The following is a 27476-nucleotide window of genomic DNA, read 5'->3' as shown; positions in this document are numbered from 1 at the left end:
TTACCATATGTAATAACACAAATACTTTAAAATAAGCAACTGTAAATGTTCACACAGAAACATGATTACAGGCATTTGTTTTTCTTTAGAGGATGAATTACCGGTACATGGTTTCCTCTCCATTGAAACCAGGAACCTGGCCAAGACTGGGAATGACTCGTTCTCGAGTTTGTTGTGGGTCCCAGCTGATGACTAAACTCACCTGACTTCTATGATCTACCTGACAGACTCAACTCGAGAGAAAGCAAGGAAGACAACAGCATTCAATATATTCTTCTATTTATTTTTTCTCCCAAATACTTTACATGTGTTAGGGCCTGTTCACATCTGCGTTCAGCTTTCCGTTGTTCTGATTCATCAAAGGAGCAGAACGAAAATTCCGGTAATACAAGTTCCGTTGAAAGACGAAGACAAACGGCGTCTGACAGAATCCAATCACTTTAATGGGTACCATCGAGTTTCCACCGAAGTGTCCGACATTTTCCTGGAAACAATAGCGCAGCATGCTGCGCTAATTTTTCTAGTATTTTCGGCCGGATCTGTGACGAAGACGCCTAACGGAGATGTGAATGAGACCTTAAGCAGCTTTTCAACTCTTAGCATAGTAGCTTTCTCAAGTTTAAAAGCTATGTTAAGGGTATGTTCACACGGCCGAAAAACGGACGAAAAATCGGAGGCAGAACGCCTCCAAACGTCTTCCCATTGATTGCAATGGAAAAAACAGCGTTCTGTTCTGATGGGCCGTTTTTTTACGCAGCCGTTTTGAAAACAGCTCCATATTTTCAGTCGTTTTTTAGTAAGCATGTGCACATACCCTCAGGAGGCGTTCAGCCCCCGTACTTTTAGCCGTTTTTCAGGTCATTTACGGTCCGAAAAACGGCTGAAAATAGGCCGTGTGAACACACCCTTATACTTATGAATGATTTTGCATTTTCTCCTTGCAGCTTGCATAAGAAAAGTCACAATTTTACAAGTTTTGTGCAGGTTCAAAGTACCAATACAGACATATTCCATTCAACTTACGGTTTTGTCTTATACCATTCTTTCTCGATCTCTTTTGAGAATTTGGATAAAATGTCCTCAGCTGTATCTGATTTTCTCAAGGACCAAATATCATCTGCTTTTAACGGTTGTTTATAACCCCTAAACATTACTCTAAAAAGAAAAGAAACAATAAAAAATAAATGAAGACACATCCACTAAATCTTAACTAGTTTAGCACCTTGTAGCATTTCAATATGAATAATGGTCAAATTTGTCTTTATTATTATATACATATATTTACTACTATTTCAATTTATACTAGTGTCTACAAAACCAACATCTTTGGCGTAATCCCCTGAAAAGATACATATACCAACTAGTTTAATATACTTGAGACTGTGAGGGTCCATTTCTTTAGTGTAAAGTACTGATCCTAAATTGACATAGTTCTAAAAAATCTCAGCTGCCTGTTGCCACCATTAGGGCTTGTCCACACGTAACGAAATTGCTGCAGAAAAGCCGTTACATTTCCTGCGTTTTTTTACTGCAGAAAAACGGTGCAGATTTCAGTCCAGCAATTCAGTCCACTTTCCGCAGCAGGAATTGTTGCGGTAGGAAAAATACGCACCGCTGGTGAATTTCTGGTCGGAATTTTTACGCAGTGTGCGGATGAGATTTGTTAAATCTCACCCACTTTGCTGCTACTGTATTCTGCTGGGTATTTTCTGTCCGCAATTCCGGAAGTAGAATAAGGAGCAATTCCGCTATGTGTGGACAAGCCCTTAGCGGCCAATCTATTTACAGCTGTATATAACTCACATTGAGATTAATTGGTGCCACATGCAGATTGTCAGCCTACCAATCGCAACAGGTATTTAATTATTTGCGTGTAAGGGGGGATTCATATGAACGTGATTTGCGTCCGTGCAGCCCGCGTGGTTTTTACGCGGGTCGCACGGACCTATGCAAGTCTATGGGGCAGTGCAGACTGTCCGTGAGTTTTGCGCAGCGTGAGTCCGCTGCGTAAAACTTACGACATGTTCTATATTTCGGCGTTTTTCGCGCATCACGCACCCATTGAAGTCAATGGGTGCGTGAAAATCACGCGCACCACACGGAAACACTTCCGTGGGACGCGCGTGATTCGCGCAACAGCAGTAAAAGAATGAATGTAAACAGAAAAGCACCACGTGCTTTTCTGTTTACAAACATCCAAACGGAGTGTCATAATGATGGCGGCTGCGCGAAAATCACGCAGCTGCGCATCATACGGGGCTGCCACACGGAGCTGTTAATTGCCTTTTGCGCACGCAAAACGCTGCATTTTGTGCGTGCGCAAAACGCACACGCTCGTGTGAATCCGGCCTAAGAATTGGAAAACGTTGCTCTCTGATTAGGAAAGTCTGAATTATATTTTGGCCTGCAATAATATACATACTTATATAAAAATAGACAAACAGTATATATGCAGTAATACATAATATGTCGAGGCTAATCCTCAGTTTTACTAGCTTAAAGTCACTTACTCTGTAAACCAGCTGAAAGTAATTTGGGAAAGGAAGGAAGCACTTGACACAGGGCATGGGTTCTGGGAGAGGGAAAAAAATTAAATTACAAAGCAAATATAATACCGTATTTGTATCTGTTGATTTAATAAATGTTTTCTTAATAGAAAGAAGAACATTGTGATTTAGAACATGTGCTCTGGACAGACCAAATTCATAAAAATAACGTTTTATATAACGGTAAGGCCTCACGCACATGACCGTAGCCACGCCCGTGATTTTCGGGTCGGTCAGCAGCGGAGTGTCACCCGCGAGCCGCCCGCAAATCGCAGGCCGTGCACGTGGCCGCATCCGTTATTTGCTATGAGCCTGAACATGCAGAACACGGCCATAATAAGACATGCCCGTTCTTTCTGCGGTCCGGGCTCCGGGGCCATGCACGGACTGTGGAAACCACGGTCGTGTGCATGGCCCCATAGGAATGAATGGGGCCGCAATTCTCCCGTGGATTTTCGGAGAAATTGCGGCCGCAAAAGCATGTTCGTGTTCATGGGGCCTTAGTATTTCATAACATTAGGAACCTTCTCATTAATACATAATGAAACACTACCACATATAAGCAAGTCTAAATGTCCACTGCATTCGTGTTTATGTTTACGCTATTAAACAAAAATATACCGTGTTGTGAAAAAGCAGTTGGGGCTATAGGATCCCAGCGTATATATATGCCAAAAATATAGCAAAAGCACACCCTTTTGGCATACACTTAGCTATGAAAGTCTATGGGCATGTCGACATATACATCAGAATATTTTCCCAGCGTATCATTAAGAGAACACACATTTTGAAAGAACCAAAAAAAAACATACCAAGTCATTTTTTACACTGGTGAAAAATGGAGGCCTATCATTGAAGAATGAAAGAATGCACTGGAACAGCACCAGTAAGAAGTACAGCATAAATAGCGTGTAGCGCAGTCGATTAATCTCTGCTGCCTTAGAAAATAGAAATGAAAAACAAAAGGGTTAAAAAAAAATGACAAGAGTTTACATGTGTTTTTTTTTTTTATATATATTTTTCAACTGATACAATAACAACTTCGGAATTCAATATTTTTGTTTGACATTTAAAATGTTTTCAATATAAGTATCTGCATTTCCACAATTAATTGCTCCATAGCAGAGATGTAACAAGTAATCAAGTAGCAGAGATGTAACAAGTAATCAAGAGGTCCTGATTCTTGAACGTTTTACACTTTTCCCTTGATATTCTAAGGACTACGATTCCCAGCATGTTAGGAGTTGTAGTTTTGCAACCTGTAGCACCATTCTCACTGATAAACTTCCCACAGAAAAATTTAACTTTCTGACCGGTGAGTTATTAAAGGAGTATTAGTAGAATTAACAATTAGGGTATGTGCACACACACTAATTACGTCCGTAATTTACGGACGTATTTCGGCCGCAAGTAGTGGACCGAACTCAGTGCAGGGAGCCCGGCTCCTAGCATCATACTTATGTACGATGCTAGGAGTCCCTGCCTCTCCGTGGAACTACTGTCCCGTACTGAAAACATGATTACAGTACGAGACAGTTGTCCTGCAGAGAGGCAGGGACTCCTAGCATCGTACATAAATATGATGCTAGGAGCCCGGCTCCCTGCAGTGTGTTCGGTCCGGTACTTGCGGCCGAAATACGTCCGTCAATTACGGACGTAATTAGTGTGTGTGAACATACCCTAAGGGTATGTTCACACGGGTATGTTCACAGGCGAAAACAGCTCCTGAATTTCAGACGTTTTGACAAGTGCATGCGTTTTTCGCGGTGTCGTTTACGGACGTAATTGGAGCTGGTTTTCATTGGAATCAATGAAAAACGGCTCCAATTACGTCCCAAGAAGTGACATGCACTTCTTTGAGGCGGGCGTCTTTTTACACGCCGTCTTTTGACAGCGGCACGTAAAAAAAAAAGCCCGTCTGCACAGAACACCGTAAGACCCATTGAATTCAATGGGCAGATGTTTGCAGACTGTTTGGAGCCGTTTTTTCGGGCGTAATTCGAGGCGTAAAACACCTGAATTACGCCTGTAAATAGGGCGTGTGAACATAACCTAAGACCGCAGTGATGAGGACATTGAATTGAGAGGTGGTCGAGGATGCGCGCTACCGCATCATTCAAAGTCTATGGGAATGACGGAAATAGCCAAGTACAGAACTTGGCTGTTTCCATCAGTCCCATGGACTTTGAATGGAGTGATCGGTGGGGGTCCCAGTGATCAGACAATTATATCCTATCCTGCGATAACGGTCGATTTTGATACAACCCTCTTTAATCACTAGCTGCAACAATATCTGCCATTCACAACACATATAAGCCCATATAAAGAAAATACATTCTCTGATCCAGCTCTAAAATCCATACCTGGGAAAGGGCTGTCATGATTTTGGTTCTCAGCTGGAAGACAGCACATATTAAAGTCAGTATCCAGAATAGCAGCAGCAGAGCTGAAGAACGGATACCTCTTATCCTCTCATATTGGATGAGACATGTGGCAAGAAGCTGAAAATAAAAAAAAAATGGGGAAAAAATATTTATTATGAAATCGATTTTTGTTTTTATATTCCTTTGCGAATTGAAAAAATCATATTAATGGAAGAATGATGACTATTATTTTTCACATAATTGTTACATTTGCCTACCATGAAGTTGTAGTGAAGATATTTGACCCCTTAGGACAGAGCCTATTTTGGCATCAAGGACTGTAGGAATTTTATTGTTTTTGCATTGCCATAAGTTTTTATATTTCCGTCTAAGTAGCTGTATTAGGGCTTGTTTTTTGAGGGTCAAGTTGCCTTTTTCAATGGCACCATTTTAGGGTACATATAACTTGTTGATTTTTTTGGAGTGGGAATTGAAAAAAACAGTAATTTCGCCAGGTTTTTTCTTTTTTCTCTTATTTACGCTGTTCGCGGCACGCAACAAATAATGCCTTAATGCCTTTACTGTATGGGTTGATAGGATTACCGCGATACTAAATATATACCTTTTCTTAGGTTTTACATCTTTTTGCGCAATAAAAGCACTTTGAATGAAAAAAAATAAATAACGCTTTAGTTGTCGCATTCCAAGAGCCATAACTTTTTTTATTTTCCTTTAATGGTTCTGCATAAGGGGTTGTTTTTGGGGGGATGAGTTGTATTTTTTAATGCCATAATTTTTACGGTACACAAGACCTATTGATAAACTTTTATTACTCTTTAGGCGGGGAATGGGGAAAAAAAAGCAGTTCTGCCGTTCCTTTTTGCCTTTTTTCATGTCGTTCACTGGGCAGTTTTCCAGTCATAAGAAATTGATGGCTTATCCTCAGAATTGGCCATCAATATCTGATCGGTGGGGGGTTCGATTCCCGGCGATCATCTGTTTTGAAGGTGTCGTAGCGTTCCAGCGCTGCTTCTCCATTACTGTGACTGTCCGTACTGTGATTCGCCGACACACTGGTAGCGGCGGTTACTACAGTATTCTCCCATTCACTTAAATGGGAGAAGGCTACAATACTGTGTACCAGCACTACGTGTGTGGTGGCGATTCACAGTATGAGAAAGTAAGAAATGAAGGGGAAGCAGCGCTCGTACGAATGCCACGGCCACTTCAAAACAGCTGATCGGTGGGGGTGCCGTGAGTCGAACACCCACCAGTCAGATATTAATGGCCTATCCTGAGGATAGGCCATCAATTTCTTATGACTGGACAACCCCTTTAACTTTATTACACAGGTCGTTATGTTTGCGACAAAACCAAATATGTGTAAAATTTGTTGTAAACACTTTTGCACAACAACAATAGATTTTATGGAAAAAATAGTTTTGTTTTCTTTGTAATAAACGCTATTAACAGCAGCATCTAAGCCCTTATTCACACGACAGGGTTTCCAGGCCGGGTGACAGCCGTTCATAAATCGGCCATCACCCGGCTGGATTAGGAACAATAGACCACTAATGGGGCTATTCACACGACCGATTTTTTGACGGCGCGGGAAACCTGGCCGTCAAAAAATGGGACATGCCCTATTTTCAGCCGTTTACCCGGCCGCCACCGGAGTGTGTCCCGAGTGATGGCCATGTATTCCGTCGCTCGCGCTCTCTCTCCTCCTCCTCACAGTGCAGAGTGCATGTGAGGAGAAGGAGGGTCTTTTTACGCTCCCTGTAGAAGTCGGAATCTCCAATCCCCGGCCGGGGATTGGGGATCCCGCTACAGGAGGAGTGAGTGACTACACTGTCCATATATGGACACAGCGACGTCACTCACTTCTGAAGCGGAATTCCCGACACCTTGGCCGGGGATTTCGCTACAGGAGAAGTGAGTGACTACGCTGTCCATATATGGACACAGCGACGTCACTCACTTCTGAAGCGGAATCCCCGACACCTTGGCCGGGGATTTCGCTACAGGAGGAGTGACTACGCTGTCCATATATGGACACAGCGACGTCACTCACTTCTGAAGCGGAATCCCCAACCCTGTGGCCGGGGATTCCTCTCCAGGAGAAGTCAGTGACTAAACTGTCCATATATGGATATTGAAGTCAGTGACTTCTCCTGGAAGGGGGGCGGATGTGTGCAACCTACAGGGGGCTGTGTGACATTACCTACAGGGGGCAGGGTGGCATTACCTACAGGGGGCAGGGTGGCATTACCTACATGGGGCTGGGTGACATTACCTACAGGGGGCAAGGTGGCATTACCTACAGGGGGCAGGGTGGCATTACCTACAGGGGCCAGGGTGGCATTACCTACAGGGGGCAGGATGGCATTACCTACAGGGGGCAGGGTGGCATTACCTACAGGGGGCTGGGTGGCATTACCAAGAGGGCTGTGTGGCATTACCTACAGGGGACTGGGTGACATTACCTACAGAGGGCAGGGTGGCATTGCCAACAGGGGGCTGGGTGGCATTACCTACAGGGGGCTGTGTGGCATTACCTACAGGGGACTGGGTGACATTACCTACAGAGGGCAGGGTGGCATTGCCAACAGGGGGCTGGGTGGCATTACCTACAGGGGGCTGTGTGGCATTACCTACAGGGGCAGGGTGGCATTACCTACAGGGGGCTGGGTGGAATTACCAACAGGGGGCTGTGTGGCATTACCTACAGGGGGCTGGGTGGCATTACCTACAGGGGGCAGGGTGGCATTGCCAACAGGGGGCTGGGTGGCATTACCAACAGAGGGCTGTGTGGCATTACCTACAGGGGACTGGGTGACATTACCTACAGGGGGCAGGGTGGCATTACCTACAGGGGGCAGGGTGGCATTACCTACAGGGGGCAGGGTGGCATTACCTACAGGGGGCAGGGTGGCATTGCCAACAGGGGGCTGGGTGGAATTACCTACAGGGGGATGGGTGACATTACCTACAGGGGGTAGGGTGGCATTACCTACAGGGGGCAGGGTGGCATTACCTACAGGGGGCTGGGTGGCATTACCTACAGGGGGCTGGGTGGCATTACCTACAGGGGGCTGTGTGGCATTACCTACAGGGGGCTGTGTGGCATTACCTGCAGAGGGGCTGGGTGGCATTACCTGCAGAGGGGCTGGGTGGAATTACCTACAGGGGACTGGGTGACATTACCTACAGGGGGCAGGGTGGCATTACCTACAGGGGGTAGGGTGGCATTGCCAACAGGGGGCAGGGTGGCATTGCCAACAGGGGGCAGGGTGGCATTGCCAACAGGGGGCAGGGTGGCATTGCCAACAGGGGGCAGGGTGGCATTGCCAACAGGGGGCTGGGTGGAATTACCAACAGGGGGGCTGGGTGGAATTACCTACAGGGGGCAGGGTGGCATTACCTACAGGGGGCTGGGTGGAATTACCAACAGGGGGCTGGGTGGAATTACCAACAGGGAGCTGGGTGGCATTACCTACAGGGGGCTGGGTGGCATTACCTACAGGGGGCTTGGTGGCATTACCTACAGGGGGCTGGGTGGCATTACCTGCAGAGGGCTGTGTGGCATTACCTGCAGAGGGCTGTTTGGCATTACCTGCAGGGGGCTGGGTGGCATTACCTGCAGGGGGCTGGGTGGCATTACCTGCAGGGGGCTGGGTGGCATTACCTGCAGGGGGCTGGGTGGCATTACCTGCAGGGGGCTGGGTGGCATTACCTGCAGGGGGCTGGGTGGCATTACCTGCAGGGGGCTGGGTGGCATTACCTGCAGGGGGCTGGGTGGCATTACCTGCAGGGGGCTGTGTGGCATTACCTGCAGGGGGCTGGGTGGCATTACCTACAGGGTGCTGTGTGGCATTATCTACAGTGGGCTGTGTGTGGCAACAAATTTAAATGAAATTAATTTGATTTTAACACGGACAGGGAAAAAAACGGATGCAAAACGGGTCAAAATCGGCCGTTAAAAACGGCAACATGGCCCGGAATGGAATCGGAACGGATGCAAAACGGATGCAAACTGGCCGGGAAAAACGGCCCAAAACGGCCGACACTCGGACCCTGTCGTGTGAATGAGGCGTAAGGCGGGATTCACACGACCGGGTCCCGCCCGGCCGGTTTGCATAAAGTTTTGCATCCGTTCCGGGCCGGGCAGATCTGGACAGTGACATCAGCGGCAACTCCTGAAGGGGAATCCCAATGTGTTCGGGGATTCCGCTTCAGGAGTTTCCCCTGATGTCACTGCCCAGATATGGACAGAGACATCAAGCGCTCTGTCCAGGAGCGGAATCCTCGAACACACGGGGATTCCGCTCCTTCAGGGAGCTAAAATGGAGCTAGCACATAGCAGAGCGGGGAGATACCTCCCTGCTCTGCTATAGTGGCGTCGCTACAGTAGTAGCAGCCGCAGCTGCTAGCGGCGCCATGGAAGGTGTCGCCGGGCCAGGGCGCTTTTAACAAGCAGGGGAAGGGAGCCAGCGCAGCGCTCCCTTCCACCTGCTGTACACCCCGGCCCTGCCACACAGTGTACAGCGTAGCCATTCGTCAGAATGGCATCAACTCCTCCTCCTCACATGCACTCTGCGCTGTGTGGAGGAGGAGATAGAGGGCAAGCCACAGAAAACCCGGCCATCACTCGGGACACATTCCGGTGATGGCCGTGTATTACCCGGCCCCATAGACTTCTATGGGAGCCGGGCGGCCGGGCACCCGGCCGAAAATAGAGCATGTCCTATTTTTTGACGGACGCTTTTCCCGGCCGTCAAAAAATCGGTCGTGTGAATAGCCCCATTGGGGGTCTATTATTCCTAATGCAGCCGGGTGCCGGCCGATTTATGAACGGCCGGCACCCGGACGGGAAACCCTGTCGTGTGAATGAGGCCTAAAGGGTTAAAAGGCCAGGTTCGGACATTATTCAGCAGGGGGAGACAATGAGCACTGTATAAAAATTATCTGAAATCCGGTGTAGAGTAAGAGAGCAGAACCGCAATGGCAGGTAGAAAGTAAACCCTCCAAGGGCTCACTACTCAGCGACCTTTCTCAAGGCCCCATTGAGTTGTACTGAAACATTGCACACGGGTGAATAAAAGATGCTTACTTTCTTCATCATAATTTTGAGCACTGCCTCATATTTTGATTTTTATGCTTTGGTGTTTATTCTGGAATTGCCACTATCATAAAACAGTGGTGCTGTAAATAGGGGCATTTATAAGATACTCACAAAGAGTTCAGGGTGTTGTTCACATCTTCCGCAGTTCTGAAGGGGAAACCTGAGCGGTGATACAGGAGGAGAGTCCTGCCAGTCAGTGGCTCTCCTCTAATAAATTTTACCAAGCTTTTTTGCAGCGACAATTATTGCTGGAAAGCCAGTCACTACCATAGATGCCTGATCCACAGTGGCTGTTTTCCTAATGAAGAGCCTGCCCGGCTTTTAATACTTAACTCCCTTAGACCACAATGGAAAGGGCCATGCACAAGTCTGGCCGCCTCTCCGTTTAACTAAATGAGAAAGTAGCCGTTATGAATCGGCAAACGCGGGTCTGGAGACACCCGATCTACCGCTATTTAAGGTTCCCAGAGGTAAGAGCAATTTTTAAATATTCTGTGCTAGGCCATAAGTGTTTAAAATGGGAAGACATTTTATAGATGGTCTTATTTAAAGTGAGTTTTTATTATTTTAAAACCCTTTCAAGAACTTAACTTTAACAACATGTGTCCTATGACATTGGTGAGTTATGAAAGTTTTCTTTTAACATAAATCAATGTTTTCATTAAGCCATACGTTTTCATTACCATAGTAGCTCCAACTATAAGCGGGCTAATGAGGAGAACTGGGGGCTCAGGAATACCGTGTGTCATGTTCCACACTGTGTAAAAAAGATCTGTATAGCAGATAAGTGCCAGCAGAGATGAAAGACACTGCAAAGAGAAAAAAAAGGAAAAATCTGAGGATGATACTGAAAAGAATATTATATTATATAATAACATATAGTAATATGAGAAAGTTCGTTTTACAACAATATATTGTTCTGATCAGTTATACACGTTGTCTGCTGCACAACATTAAGTTCTATAAATGTATTTCTCTAAACAAGAATGAACAATGTTTCATGGTATTACCAAGCAGTCATTTTATAACCCATCAAACATAATAATAACCAGTGCCCCGTCATGCAGGTTTATTACCTGTGATTCAGCTGGTTATTTAATATCATTATGTCAACATAGAATACTGTGTAATATTCACAATGAAGCCATAAAGCTGACTGTAGACATAAGCTGATTAATTTCCAGGAATAATTTTCTCACATGTGTACATGGGGGAGATCAGCAGCGGTTAAGGCAAAAACTCTGTCACCTCAAGGGAAAAACAAGACCTCATCTACAAGACTGCATTACGGATCTGATCCAGTTCTGTGGGATACAAATAAGTAATATAGTGCTAAGGTTATGTTATGGAGGTTTCCTTGCCTACAGATTTTGGATCAGGTTTTTGGTACAGTTCTTATGCAGCTATGTTAAATTAAATTATACCATGCACTATCACAAGCTGATTTTCCCCAAGAGAAGTCAATGGAGACAAAAAAATGTGATTAAAACGGAAAACGGTCAGCAATTTTGAGGCCTCAAAACTGTTGACAGAGCGATATAGGGGAGTGTATTGTAAACAAGCATCAGAGCAGAAGGCGGGGCTAGCAGTGTAGGAGCACAAGTGCCCCTCCTAGTGTCATCGCAACGCCGGGGGAATGAAACATTGTTTTTTCATTCATGCAACATACATGACCAAGACAAACGGTATGTTTACAATGCCCCCCCTCCCCTTTATCGCTCTGTCAGCAGTTAGGGTACAATTTTTTGCCCCTAAACTACAGGTATATCAAGGAGTTTTCTGTTTTAAAAAAGGTTACCACACAGAATTACGAGGCTTTATAGGTATTGTCTAGGAAAAGCGGCCATTTCCTGACGAAGCTTCGGCAAAACACATTTCGGGTGCGCGGTGGTGTATTTGGCGCCGGTTCTTTTCGTTGGCATGTATGTACCATGTATGTATTTCCTATTTCGGATTAACTACACACATTTGCCCATTATACTATGTATTCATACCGGTGTACTTGATTATTGTTTATGGCTACTAAGATTTATTTATATTGTTATGTACCAGCAATCTATATCATTATATGCCCGTCCTGAAAGACCTTGACACAGTCTGTATATCCATGTCATCTACCGTGCTTTTTCTGACTCCCTCTCTTTTTGTGAAGGCTGTAGGCTCTATTTTAAATTTATTTTTGTATTTTTTAACTATGTTTAACAATAAAGCTTATATTTGAGCTTTACATAAAAAGGTTGTGTTGGTTCTCATTAGCTTATTTCGGTTTTTCGTTTCACACGAACCATTGATATATATGGGTTGTTTAGGACATATTGTCTACGAAAAGTGAATCAATCTATTACTGTCCAACAGATGCCCAGGATCTTATGGAAAACCTACCTTATGATCTGTCTAAAAGATATGTAGTGTTTTTCCGCAAAAACACGTACATGTACATTGCGAGAAGGATCCTCTTCCCGCAACCCAACGTACATGCATGTGGTGAACGTGCAGGAGTGGTGTTGACAACGACAGGGGGCGCCCTTTAAAAACATATGCATATGTGGTATCCCTGTACCATATAATAAAGTTAGTTTATATAAATGATGGTAAACGGTGTAGAACAAAAACAATGTTGAATTTATTTTTCACGCATTTTGCCATTAGAAAAAAGTATATAAATAATACATTAACTTATATGTGCCCGCTGGACATCGCCAGGATCTAGTGACGTGGTGCCCGGAGGTGAAGGGAAGCGAGGAGCAGTAAGTGATACCACCATTATGAAGTTAGGTGTCAGTGGTGGACTCCCGGCCCACTGAGAACGGACCCATCTGCGTTGGCTAATACTGCCGGGTGATCTGTTTAGCCCTGCTACATACGAAAATTTAACAAACATTACATGCAACATACACACTCTTATCAGTTAAATCTCCCACCTCTGAGGTGCCTGGATGCAGGACCAAAATCATGTGACTTTGGTGTCACTAAAGGTCCTGCACCCTCTCTAATTGTGATTTTCTTCAAATCGGCCAAAAATGCAATTGTTTTGCTATGATATTTGCCAAACTGCTGTTCCTTTGTTGCAGCTTTGCGAGACTCGCAGCAGAACTGCAAAATATAAAAATTATGCAGGGCTGGTTTCCTGTCTCTGGTGGAGGCCCCCTGGGGAGTGGTGGCCCGGGGAGAACGTGAAATAGAAAGATTGGTATCTGTCCTGTGTTTTTGGACCCACTCCTGATTTTGGCTTTCAAATAGTGTTGCGAAATACTGACCAAACTATGCAAGTGTGCTTGAGGCCTAAAACTTTATTTACTTTTTCTTCCAGTCTAAACACAACTTGGGATAATTAGTAGTGGGGTTGGATGTATGGAGGTGTATGGATGCTGGGACCATATGGAACTACTGTATATCTCAGAGGGATACATTGCATTAAAGACAAAATTCCCTGGTGGACCAGTATATATATCCTGGTTTTTGGAAATACTATGTTAAAGGGGTTATCTTGGATTTCAAAATTGATGGCCTATCTTTAGTATAGGCCATCAATATTAGATCGCCGAGGGTCCAACTCTCGGCATCACCACCGATCTGCGGATTCAAGTGAATGGGACAGTGCTGCAATACCTCACATAGCCGCTACAAAAGTAATGGTGTGTACAAGTACGAACAGCTTGAAATCCGAGGTAAACTATGAAGAGGCTGCAGCCTCTCGTTCGAGCACCGCTGCCCCTTTGAACAGTTGATGGACGGGGCTGACGAGAGTCGCACTCCCAACAATCTAATATTGATGGCCTATTCTAAAAATAGGCCATCAATTTTGAAATCCTGGATAACTCCTTTAACACTTTGGACATGATTTTTCTGTTGAGTTATGTTGACATAAGAAGAAAATGGAAAGTTGTAAAATAGTATCCTCACGTCACTACAGTTTGGACTTCTATATGTGTGACATTGATCTGGAAGGCAGGGGAGTTAACTGTGGACCCAAGATCATTTTAATTTATTCAATAAATGTCAACATTTATTAAGAAAATAGAAAAAAATTACGAAATTACAGCAATCACAAAATGAAGTGAATGTAAGGCTTATTTCTCTCATGTTTGCGGACTACCGACCTGGATATTTTAAAAGTGCTGCTCTCCTAAGTTATATGTTATTAAGAATATAGGCACTGCCCAGTTACACAGCGATACTTCCCCCCTGCTGTAATGATGAATAATTAGTAAAACTGGGAATTAAAAAAAATAAAAATCAGCCAGATTGTTAAGTCACACATCTTCCACAGATACAGATATAACAATATATCACTAAGTAATGGATGAAAAGACATTTTACTGATCGGACTGTAGAGGACAATTCAAGGACCAAAGGTGTTTTCATATCTTTATACTCTAATCTATTTATACTGTAAAGTCTATGGGAGCCAGCGGACCATTGTTTACTGTTGGGATAAAAATGGATCGAACAAGTAATCGGTCTGATTCTATTGCTTCTCCCTAAGATTAGTGGCGTCACAGGTGTCTGGCAGCCACTCATCTCCCTCCATTCTGCCGAATTGGTTTATGGCTGGGTTGTTTACTACGGCAGCCTTTATAATCCATCATAAATATTGCAGAGCAGAGGTTTTTGTTATTTTGGGGCCTGACACTTGTTTGGTATAGAAGTGTATCTGTCATGTTGTTATTCCCCATGGTGGACTGGTGTTCAGATCATTGCCAATCCCTAAGGGATACCTGCAGCTGCTCGCACAACATCACTTATTTTTGCACTGAACCCAAGAGAGAACAAGATCCTGAATCAGAGAACTAGAAATCAGCCCCTATTCCCAGATTGTTTATTCTGCTAACTGCTCTTATAACCAGATTATTATACTATACTTTCTATAAAACCTACAACAATGTTATGAATACAAATAATAACAAACATGCAAGTTCTCCTTTTATTGGGTGACGGAGCGGTGTTATAAATGTTCCATTATGGGAAGGAGATTCTTTGTCCTTGACGGTCCCTGGTAAACGCATTGTTAGAGCAGTTTTATGGAGCCTTGAAAAATGACTGTAAAAGCATTGCAATAAAAAACAGCTAGCAGATTATTGACTAAAAGCTCGATATACTGTATACCAGTGAGGCGCTCAGATGCCCCCCAGTTGTTGGTGTAGCATAGTTGGGGAGGGCGTTTTGACAGAAGTCACTGCTGTGGCCCGGGCATCACCATGTTCTGTCTGGTGAAGCCCCAGTGGAAGAAGCTTCAGTCCTCCTGTATAATAACACACACATTGTTTTCGAAGTAACAGCTGACATTTTATTAACATTAGACCAGGGATGAACAACCTCTTTTGCCCTAAGGCCCACATTGTCAGATTACACTCCTTGAATAACATGCAATAAAAACGTTGATATAATGCGTGATATCATAAACGTAACTTCTATTGAGTGTTTCGTTAATTCCGAATTATGTAAAAATTACATATTGGGCCTCATTTATCAAAACGGTCTAACAGGAAAACTGGCCTGGCTACCAATAGCAACCAATTGGAGCATTTTAAGAAAGGGAAACAGAGCTCCAATAGGATTTGAGGCGCAACAAGGGATAAATGAGTAATAATAGATCTATTCTGGGGCCTTAACAAGGCTAGAGTGGGATGGCAACATGTGATGTAATGTAATACTTGGGATGTAACGTACATACATCTGACGCTGTTTAGTAGCTGTTCTCTGACAGGTATGTTGTGTTTGGGAATACAGGACACACTACACTGGAGTACAGCCCCATTGTGCCCCACTTTACACTGTTGACTATGACCAGATTTAACCGGATAGGTCACCTCTCCTGACATGTCTGTTTTAGTAAACTGCGTTGTACAGTTCCTCTGTTATTCCTCCTACAAATTTGTCAAATCAATGCTTACTGTCTCAGACTGTGTAAGGAAACGCCCCTGTGACAAGGGGAATGGTAACACCTATTGTCAATTTATTCATACATTCCTAGAAGGAATAACAGAGGAACAACACAATGTGGAGTTCTAAGAAAAGATGTTAATTTATGGGAAATACAAGTATTTATGAAACGGACAGATCATAAGAGGTATGATGCATTAGGAAAGTCTTCAGACCCTTTCACTTTTTTCACATTTTGTTATGTTGAGGCCATGTGCTAAAATAAAACAGAATTCTATTTTTTCCCCATCATTCTGCATTCAATACCCCATAATGACAAAGTGAAAACAGAATGATAGGAATATTTCCAAATTTATTAAAAATGAAAAACTCCGAAAAATTTTGACTGGACAGAAGTGTAATGTCCGTGGCTGCGGGCTGTCAGCTCCAACCACCCCCTGACAGCCGCAGCCACGAGTCGGCAAGCGCTGGACCCAGCCTCCTCCTCAGGAGACGCCAGCGCTCGCATCCACTCACCTCAGCCGGATCCCGTAGGGTGCACGCGCACGCTCGTGCCTGCTCTTAAAGGGGCCGCGCGCACCAGACCTCGTTGATGAACTTTGACCCGTGAGTACCCTGGACTATAAGAGGGGTCCAGCCCCCTAGTTCTATGCCTAAGCGTTGTTGTGTTCCCTAGTTTGTCTATGTGATGGCTTCCTAGTGTGTTTCTTGTTCCAGTCCCTGTCCCTGTATCTATACCTGTTTCTAGTTCCTGTTTCTAGCAAACCATACATCCCTGGTCTAGCACTGAGCTGTGCCAAAGTCGTGCTATTCTGCATCCACGTCTGACCTGCTCCACCTCGCCTGACGCCCGCCTGCTACCTAGACCCAGCCGAGCCTGCCCTGCTGCTGTCTGAGCTGCCACAGGTACCTATAGACCTATAGACTCTCACCTGCTCCCTGTTGGCCAGCTGCCTTACCGCCAAGGCGGTACGGCACAGTGGGTACACAGACCCGTCGTGACAATAAGTATTCAGACCCTTTGCTATGACAATGGGAATTTAGCTCTCGGGCCCCTCCAATTCTCTAGATCATCTTTGAAATGTTTCTACACCTTGATTGGAGTTCACCTGTGGTAAATTCATTTGATTGGACATGATTTGGGAAGACACCCACCTGTCTATATAAGGTCTCACAACTGACGATGCATATCAGAGCAAAAACCGAGCCATGAGGAGGAAAGAACTGCCTGTAGAGCTCAGACAGGATTGTGAGGAGGCACAGATCTGGAGAAGGGTGCAAAAAAAATTCTGCTGCACTGAAAGTTCCTAAGAGCACAGGGGCCCCCATAATTCTTAAATGGAAGAAGTTTGGGATAACCAGGACCTACAGCTGGCGGCCCCACCAAACTAAGTAATCGGGGGAGAAGGGCATTGGTAAGAGAGGTGGCCAAGAACCCAATGGTCACTCTGGCTGAGCTCCAAAGATCCTGTGTGCAGATGGGAGATATTTCCAGAAGGTAAACCATCACTGCAGCACTCCACCAATCTGGGCTTCATGGCAGTGACCATAAAGAAGCATCTCCTCAGTAAAAGACACATGAAAGCTGCATGGAGTTTGCAAAAAAGCACCTAAGGGACTTTCAGACTGTGAGAAACAAGATTCTGTGGTCTGATGAAACCAAGATTAAACTTTTTGGCTTCAATTCTAAGCGTCATGTCTGGAGGAAACCAGGCACTGCTCATCACCTGCCCAATACCATCCGAGCGGCTGGTACAAGTAGACTGGTCAGCGTTGAGGGAAAGATGAAAGGAGCAGAGATATTCTTGAAGACAACCTGATCCAGATTGCTCGGGACCTCAGATTGGTCCGAAGGTTCACCTTCCAACAAGACAATGACCCTAAGCACACAGCGGAGACAACACAGCAGTGGCTTAAGGAAAACTCTGTGAATATCTTTGAGTGGCCCAGCCAGAGCCCCGGCTTGAACTCAATCGAACATCTCTGGAAATGAAATGAAATGGCTGTCCACTGACGGTTCTCATCCAACCTGACAGAGCTTAAGAGGATCTGCAGAGAAGAATGGCAGAAAATCCCCAAATCCAGGTGTGCAAACCTTGTGGCCTCATACACAAGAAGACTGGAGGCTTATCGATGCCAAAGGTGCTTCAACTAAGTGCAGAGTATAGGGTCTGAATACTTATGTCAATGCAATATTTAGTTTTTCCTTTTCAATAAATTAGCAAAGATTACTAACATTCTGTTCTCACTTTGTTATGATGGGGTATTGAGTATTGATAACAAAATGTGAAAAAATTGAAAGGGTCTAAGGACTTTCCGAATGCATTGTAACATGTCTTTAAGACATCCTTTACCAGCAATTTTTAAGAAAATATAGACTGTGAATAGCTGTTCAAAGGTGAACGTATGCGTCAATAACTTTTCTTTCCAGCTAATATTATTTATTTAAAAGGGAATTCACCTTATTGTTTCTAAAAACGGAGGAACTAGAACCGCTCGGGCTTAATGAAAGGAACAGTCTTAACCCCTTACCGACATTTGACATAACTGATTAAAATCTGGGGTATGGTTGTCATTGCTACGGATTCCGCGACAGAATTCCGAGTGTCAGCTGCAGATTATCTAAAAAATTCTGGCAAATCTGTGACATGCTCTTAGAGTGGATCATGTGTATTGGACAACAGGAGCCTAAGTTTGGTATGCAATGTACTAATTGAGATATATAAGGGCTAAATTCACACATGCTGGTTTTGTGAAGTCTTATTTGACATGATAATCGCAAAACCGCAGCAAAAAACGCAGCAGTTTTTAAAAAATCGCAGCAAAAATGGTGCAGCTAGACATAATTACGTTTTTTTAAACCACTAAGTTTTATTTTGGTGATTTTGTCGTTGGAAAAGGCACGTGTAAATACACCCTTATGTGCAATTAATCTTCTGTAAAAATGGTACGCCTTTCATTCATTTATTAGCCACGCTCCAATTTGGAAAGTTTGCCAAATTTTTTAGATAACCAAAAATGCATAATAAATGTGGTGCATAGTATGGCATCCTGCATGTCTGTAAAAGAAACCACAGCAGTACTATTATGCGACATAGCAAAAGTCAATTTTAGAATACTCACAGTTTTTGCTTTGCTGAGTAGGGACAACCTGATGTATCCTTGGCCATGTTGTCTAAGATAGAGGATGTAAAATGGCGATAAGGCAAATAGGTAAAAACAGGGTATCCAGTAAAGGATGGTATTATGAAAACACCAGGAGAAGTCAGGATTATCTGTGTGCCAAGTCTGGTTTACATCCTGCCAAAGGAAAACCACCGATATATTATATCAAACATAAAACAGCAAAAGTTACAATATTTATAATCACTGTGTAAAACTGCAATGTCTCATTATACACACGTAAGTAGCTGCTGACTATATACAATATAACTATCAGTTAATTATTGACCATAGCAACGCATAAGGTAAGTAGTGTCAGGATTATTACGCTTACAGCTCCCGGTAATTATTTTGCTCTTGCTTTACGGTTTAAGCTAAACAAATACTGACTATTAAACAATATTCAAATATAACATTGAACGGCCAGACAAGAATAATACTTTAAGACAGACCTGCTAATGTTTAGGATCAAAACAAATATGAGACTGCTAATTAACCCCTTAACGACCGGCGTATAGTCTTTTTACGTCGGCCGTTCGTGGTAGTTCTTCTGAAGTGCCGCCTTTTCACGTCGGGATTTCAGAAGAACTTTTCCTGCATTGTGCTGGTAACCGTCTCTGGCTTCAGGGCAAAGATCGGAGACCACTAGCAGTGGTCTCCGATCATATTTAATCCCTCAGATGCGGCGCTCAATAGCGAGTACTGCATCTAAGTGATTTTAGAGGGAGGGCGCTCCCTCCCTCTCTCCCCACTGGCACCCCGCATTCATCGCAGGGTGCCGATGGTTTCTATGGCAGCCTGGGGGCCTAACAAAGGCCTCAGGGTCTGCCTTTAGTAATTGCCTGTTAGGCCATGGGCTAACAGATGCCTGTCAGTTTTACACTGACAGGCAATAATACACTGCTTATACAGAAGTATTGCAGTGTATTATAATTATAAATATTATAATAGAGATCAAAAGTTTGCACAGTAAAGTCCCCTAGAGGTACTAAAAAAAAAAGTTAGAAAAAAGTAAAATAAAGTTTGAAATAAGAAAATAAATGTCCCAAGTAAAAAAAAAACATTAAAAACCCACTTTTTCCACGTACAAAATGCTTTATTATGAAAAAAAGTAAAAAGTTACTCATATTTGGTATGTCATATGTGGGCACTGTGGCACTATCTACCTTGACAAATTAAATCCATTCTTTTTTTTTTTCTAGCGGCCATGAAAGACGGACTGGAAATGGATGAGAATTTGGAGACACTAATGCAAAATGGACATGAAAAACTAACCATTGTTCAGTGTTTCCCTGTTCCATTTTGGGTAACACAGAAGTTATAATCAATTAGATATACATTTTTCCAATTGTATTTATGATAAAAATAAAGTATTTGCAGAGGATAAAAGTTGTAAAGTTCTGTACAATAATTATAGCAATATACCGGTATGTTAAAAAGTTATTTATATAAAGAAAATGTATTAAATTATCTCTTGGTATTACTGTTAAATAAATAGAAAAAAAATTAAGAAAATCGAGATTCAAATCGAAAATCGAAAGTGTTTAAAAATGTTTTTCTTTTTTGGCAAAATTGCCCAGCCCTAATTGTGATATTGCAGTCTATGGAATATGCGATCTAATGATCGCAGGTTCAAGCCCCCTAGGGGGGCTATATAATAGTAATAAAAAAAATTTAAAAAAGTTTTTTAAAATATATATAAAATTCAAATCAACCCCCATTTCCCTAGATACCACATAAAAAAAAATAAACAAAAATAAACATATTAGGAATCCCTGCGTCCGAAAATGTCCGACTTTATAAAAAAAAAACAAAAAAACATTTTTCCAATACTGTAAACGCCGTAGCGGGGAAAAAAGGTCAAAATGGCCAAATCACAGTTTTTTGGCCACTTCAACCCCCCACAAAAAATTGAATAAAAATGATCAAAATGCCTGATATTCCCCAAAATGGTATTAATAAAAACAACATCTTTCCTATGTACAAAAAGACACCTTACACAGCTCTGTACACAGAAATATAAAAAAGTTACGGGGGTCACAATATGGCGATGAAATTTTTTTAGATAAATTTGGTATCACCGTGATGGTATTGACCCGCAGAGTACAGGTAATGTGTCATTTTCACCGTAAAAACAAAACCCATAAGAAAATGGTGCAGTCCACCCCATTCTGATTTTTTTCCCAGCTTCCCAGTATATCACAGATAATATTAAAGAGTAATGTAATACTCCATGAGAAAATATGACTGCGTCAACGGAAAAAATGACTTTATGCATTTTTAAAGGCAGGTAGGAAAAAACAAAAGCATAAAAACAAAAGAATAAAAACAAAAATTAACATTATGGACTTTGTACAAAGTTCAGGTAGGGCGTCGGTAATGGTGACTCTTGGCTGCAGAATCAACTGTAGCCTCTGGTGCCGATGTGGCCGTCACGATGCAGGACCTGTGAGTGACGTCACAGATCTGCACTGTCAGAAGCTGGGCGTTCTGAAGAGAAGAGGATGTTACTTCTCTTCAGAGCGCCCAGCTAGTAAAAGTATTAAAAACGCCCCGATTTACGCACATAATACACTCCCACTTGGACTTTTACTTTTAAACACACCCACTTGGATTTTTGCAAGCCTCATTTGCATAACTACAAAAATGGTCATAACTTGGCCAAAAATGCTCGTTTTTTAAAAATAAAAACGTTACTGTAATCTACATTGCAGCGCCTATCTGCTGCAATAGCAGATAGGGGTTGCAAAATCTGGTGACAGAGCCTCTTTAACGGATCTATTGGATCGCGGGAAGTTAGTCCCGTATTCGGAACTGACCCATAAATATGGTATTGCACATAGAGATTTTTATAAATACTTACGAATTAGACATTTCTTACCTACTATGGATTTGAGCGTACTTTTAGCCACTGCGGACGTATTCCAATTATGGTCAGCCCCATCAGATACCCCAGTCCGCCTTAAACCCCTTTATTCTGTAATTGGCTCTAAATCCTCGTTTGTTAAATCCTCCCCCCTCCTTGCTTGGGAGAGGGACCTAGGCCAGACCTTCGCTGTATCCCAATGGACATACTCCTTGAAATTCCTTGTTTCTACTTTTAAATGTGTATCTCATTATGAAGCCGCTATCAAAACAGCCCTCAGATGGTATTATACACCTGACAAATTGAGCCGTATGTACCCGGGTTCTTCTGATCTTTGCTGGAGGGGTTGTGGGCACAGAGGTAATCTCATACATATAATATGGTCTTGCCCTTGTCTTGCTCCTCTATGGTCATCGATATTTCAACTGCTTTCCGGGTTGTGCAATAAGGTCATTCCGCTATCACCATCTTTAGCACTTCTTTTTCTCGGAATAAATGAGATACCTATAGAAAATAGGGTACTTCTGGCACATATCCTTTTGGCTACTAAATTAGGGATAACTAGGTACTGGAAGAGTGTGAACCTTCCCTCTGTTGGGGAAATATATGACATGCTAAATACTACATGTGCTTACGAAAAAATGATGGCATATAAAGATCACAAATACCCGCAGTATGTAGAGACCTGGAAGAATTGGCATCTTTTTTCTCAAAATTGTATATCCCCGTAATACATGTTTGAAACCGATATATTTAAACCTGAAACTCTCTCTTTTTTTGGGGTTTTCTGTACATATGCTTTTGCCCTATTTTCAGGGCCTTTTTGTGTGTGTTGACCACATGCAACATGTTTTAATGTATTTTCTCTCTCCGCATGGTTAGTACTTTGTATAAATGTGGGAGTGCTTAGAATGACTCTGAGTAGCCAATTTACGACACTATGCTAGTTCTATGTACTAAGTATATTTTGTGCTATAATGAGTTTTTGTACAACCATGTGTTTGTGGTTATTGTGTATTATATTTGTCATTTAGAAAATTTTAGTCTGATCCTGAAGGGGTTAAAATTCACAGCATTTTCATTATTTCTGTATTGAAAAGTCACGGATTAGAGGCATTGAATTACAGTAGCATAGAATCCACATGCCAATCCGCAGCAGAAATCCGAGTTTATACATGTCATGGTATAACATGAAAAACCTTCAGGAACATTGCGGGTGAGTGGATTGGTGAGTGGATGTGGGACCACAGAGGAGGAGAGATTCTAGGGATTTGTTTGATAGAATATTGGGCTGTTTCAACACTTCATGACAAGTGTGTGTTGCCCATGTATAAAAACATCAGCAGTTGGACTTTTTCAACCAGGTCTCCTAGAAATGGTCCCCCTGGGGACTGGCATCTACTGTATGGAATATGGTGATATTTATGTCATTTTGTTGACATGTCAGGAGATTGTAACATTCTATTGTATGTTGTATGTTGTATGCATCATTCGAGTTTCAGCTGCGTATTATTTACATGTTTTATCCACAGCAGATTTGCCTACATATTTGGACCATGTGAATATACCCTTTAGGTTGTCCTCCCCTGTCAAGTTGCTACAAATTCAATTCACTTGTTTCTAAAAGAAATTCCATTAGTCTGGCACCGTCTAGTTCAGAAATCCCAGTAATCTGGTGAGTGACAAAGTTGTTTTATACCGGATTAGTGAGAGATTACCTGATAATCTGTCACTATATGTGGCAGTGGATCAATGGTAGGTGGCAGTAGCTGTGGAGGCTCTGGATGTCAGCACTGGGGCCACACATAGTAACGACTGTGTCTAAAACATCCGTGCTCGCTTGCGGACATCGGCTTTCGTCCTGTAGCCTATACACCACCACAGGAGTGTTGACGAAGATGAAGTATGTTTATGTATTCATATGCTGTGTGTATGAACAGTGCTGGGATTAAGATTTACCCCCTTCCCAATTTCTTCTATTTTTGCATATTTGTCAGACTAAAATGTTTCAGATCATCAAACTACTTTTAAAATCAGACAAAGATAAGGCAAGTAAACACAAAGTGCTGTTTTAAATGGTGAATATATGAAAAAGTAATTGCCCTCTTAGCTACTAAATCCACCAGTTAACCAAATTCAATTGACATTTGGATTTAATTTCACTAGTCACACCCAGACATGATTCCTGCCAGACCTGTTGAATCTAAACATCACTTAAATAGAAGCTGTCTGGCAATGTGAAGCAGGCTAGAAGGTCTCAAAAAGCAGCACATGATCCCACACCCTAAAGAAATTCAAATACACATGCCAAACAAAGTCATTGAAATCTACCAGTCTGGAAAGAATTACAAAGCCATTGCTAGGGCTCTAGGACTCCAGCGAACCACAGTGGGAGAAATTATCCACAAACTTATAAGGACCCATGCACACGACCGTATTTTTCATCAATAATTACGGACCCATTTATTTCTATTGGCGACGGACACCTTTCAGTATTTTTACTGATGGGCATCAGTGCTGAAAAAATCATAGAACCTGTCCTATTCTTGTCAGTAATTACGGCAAGGACTCTCCCATAGAAGCCTATGGAAGCTTCCGTAAATACGGACGGCTACTGATGTGCATCCGCAAACCGTCCGTATTTACTGAAGCATTGCTAGGCAACATGTTGATGACGTCATTTGCAACCTCCCTTTTTTGTAAGGATCCGTATATACGGATGGAATACGGATGCCTACTGATCCGTATTTACAGACAGTATTTCTGGATAGATGGAAATACTGACGTGTGCAAGGGGCTTAAGTGCTGAACCTTCCCAGAAGTGGCCGACCTACCAAAATTTCACAAAGTGCGCATTGACAATTCATCCAGGAGGTCACAAAAGAACCCAGACAAACATCTAAAGATCTGCAGGTCTCACTTGCCTCTGTTAAGGTCAATGTACACGATTCCACCACACGAAAGACACCGGGCAAAAATTAACACAAAGAGTCGTCTCGCATGACAAAAAACATCTAGATGACCCCCCAAGACTTTTGGAAAAATATTCTGTGGACTGATGAGTCAAAGGTGGAACTTTTTGGAAGACATGGGTCTCGTTGCATCTGACGTAAAGCAAACACCACATTCTACCATAAGAACATCATAACAACAGTCAAACATGGTGGTGGTGTGATGGTCTGGAGCTGCTTTGCTTCTGCGGGACCTGGACGACTTGTCATAATTTATTGATCTATGAATTCTGTTCTCAGCGGCAGTTCTGTGGTGGCGGTTCCCAATATTACAGCCTTCTATCATTACAAGTGTGTCGGCGATTTACAGTATGAGAAGTGACAGGAATGAATGGGAAGCGGACCTTCAAAACAGTTGATCGGTGGGGGTGCCGAGAGTCGGACCCTCACCGATCAGATATTGATGGCCTATCTTCATGATAGGCCAGTAATTTCTTATGACTAGAAAATCCATTTAAAAGATGCTTTTTGTGTTTATTCGTGTTGTCTTTTTCTTATATTAAAATTAGTTGGATGATCTGAAACATATAAATGTGACAAATTAGCAAAAATAGAAAACATTGGGTGAGGGGCAAATATACGTTTTTATGTACATATTTAGAGGTATCCAAACTTAGATCAGAATTTCTAAGTGACAACCTCTGTTGGGTCGGTCATGAGGGCCATATTGGTTGATTTAATTGAGGGGTTTTTTTTCCATTTTTGGGAGAAATATTATGTAAAATGTTCCAAGTATTGTGAGCGTCATGGCTCTTGTTTTCTTATCTTATCGTAACTAATGAGTGAACAATGATTATTTCATATTGCATTTATGTAAGCAAACACACGTTTCCTGAAGAATTTTGCTGAAATTCAGAATAGCCAACAATGGATAATTTCTCTAGGGGACACTACTCCCTGCAATTACTGTAAAAACGACATTCACCAGAAAAATTACAAAAACATCCGTACAAGGTTAGGCCCCATGCACACGACAGCAAAAAAACTCAGTTTTTGCGGACCGCAAAAACGGAGCCATTCACTTTCATTGAACACTGACACCTTTCCGTAGCACTACGGAAGGGTGTCAGTGCCGTGGAAATGTTCGGGAATTATGGAACATGTGCGTTCTTTCGCATTTTGCGGGCCGTGCTCCCATACTTTGTATGGGAGCACGGCCCGAAAATGCAGCTGTCAGTCAGCGGCCGGCCGTGCCCGCAATCGCGGGCCGTGATTGCGGGCACGGTCGTGTGCATGGGGCCTAACTCATTGTAAACATAAATCGGCCTCATGCACACGACCGTATCCGCAAATACTGACCGTAAATACGGTTCTGTATTGCTTTTTAGTTATCAGCAAAGTACCCATTTCTGCTGAATGGTATCCGCAAATACGGTCCGTAGTGCATCCGTATATATGGATCCGCAAAAAAAAAAAAAAAAAAAAAAGAGGCCTGGTTAGGCCCCGTGCACACGACCGTAAAACACCTCAGTTTTTTGAACGCGGACACCTTTCTGTAGCGCTACGGATGGGTGTCCGTGCCGTAGAAATGTTCTGAAAATTATGGAACATGTCCGTTCTTTTGCATTTTGCGGGCCGTGCTCCCATACTTTGTATGGCAGTTGGCGGCCAGCCGTGCCCGCAATCGCAGGCCGTGATTGCGGGCACGGTCGTGTGCATGGGGCCTTAAGCGTTTACGCCTTTGGCCTCCCATTGGCATCAATGGGAGGCAGAGAAAGCGTTTTTCGTTTTGTTTTTGCGCTACGCCGCAAGCAAAAAACACTGCGTAAAACGTGGCAAACGGCATGCAGGCAGATCAAAATCTGCCTCAAAATTCCATCTGCCTGCAAAAAACTGCGTGTGAACAGGGCCTTAGAGTCCTTTTACTTTTTCTAATATAAATTTATTATTGCAATCCCGTCTTTTTAACGGTTGGCCTCTTACGATGATAAAATACAGGGCTAGGGGTCTATCCATTCCTCATGCTTGCTCCGCAGATTTATCCAGACACAGACTGTTTTACAATCTATATGGGAATGTTCATACAGGGCGAATACGCTGTGTAAAAGTACACAGCGTATCCGCCCTTGTCCCAGCAGAGAATTTCGGCCCAAAAAACACACCAAATTGTGCTGTTTCTCGGCCGGAATTTCCGCTGCGGAAAACTGCACGTAAAAACAAAAAAAAATCTATACTTACCCGTAGCCATGGCGACGTGTCCCTCTCACGTCCTGCAGCCCGGCTCCTGGGATGACGTTCCATCCCATGAAACCTGTGATTGCTGCAGCGTTCACATGGGATGAAACATCATCCCTGGGGGCAGGGCTGGACGCAGGAGGAGAGAGTTCTGGGTAAGTATGAGATTTTTTTTTCCCCAAGTTGCGATTTTTGCGGCGGAATCAAAGCTTTTACTCCGCAAAAATGGCAACATCTGCTATTTGGTGCAGGTTTACCTAGCCATTGAATTCAATGGGGAAAGTCCACAACGGAAAAGCAGCGATTCCGCAACATAAACGGATATCTTGTGGATTAAAAAACTGC

The 27476-nt window shown here is 43.1% G+C and overlaps 1 protein-coding gene across 1 annotated transcript in view; it reads right to left on the bottom strand.

Annotated features, from left to right (window-relative positions):
• LOC142656626 (multidrug resistance-associated protein 1-like) overlaps window positions 1-27476 on the bottom strand; it is a 102359-nt gene that overhangs the window by 59622 nt on the left and 15261 nt on the right. Inside the window, exons 2-7 of the mRNA XM_075831550.1 lie at window positions 19041-19217; window positions 10718-10843; window positions 4910-5047; window positions 3359-3484; window positions 2511-2572; window positions 1024-1155 (exon numbers count right to left, since the gene is read on the bottom strand). Coding sequence (XP_075687665.1) covers window positions 1024-1155; window positions 2511-2572; window positions 3359-3484; window positions 4910-5047; window positions 10718-10843; window positions 19041-19217 — 761 coding nt within the window. The remainder of the gene's footprint in view (window positions 1-1023; window positions 1156-2510; window positions 2573-3358; window positions 3485-4909; window positions 5048-10717; window positions 10844-19040; window positions 19218-27476) is intronic.

Source organism: Rhinoderma darwinii, chromosome 6 (assembly GCF_050947455.1).
Source record: "Rhinoderma darwinii isolate aRhiDar2 chromosome 6, aRhiDar2.hap1, whole genome shotgun sequence".
In the NCBI taxonomy this organism is placed as follows: domain Eukaryota; kingdom Metazoa; phylum Chordata; class Amphibia; order Anura; family Rhinodermatidae; genus Rhinoderma; species Rhinoderma darwinii.
Note: the sequence above shows the minus strand (reverse complement) of the source record. Positions and strands in the feature narration are given on the sequence as shown.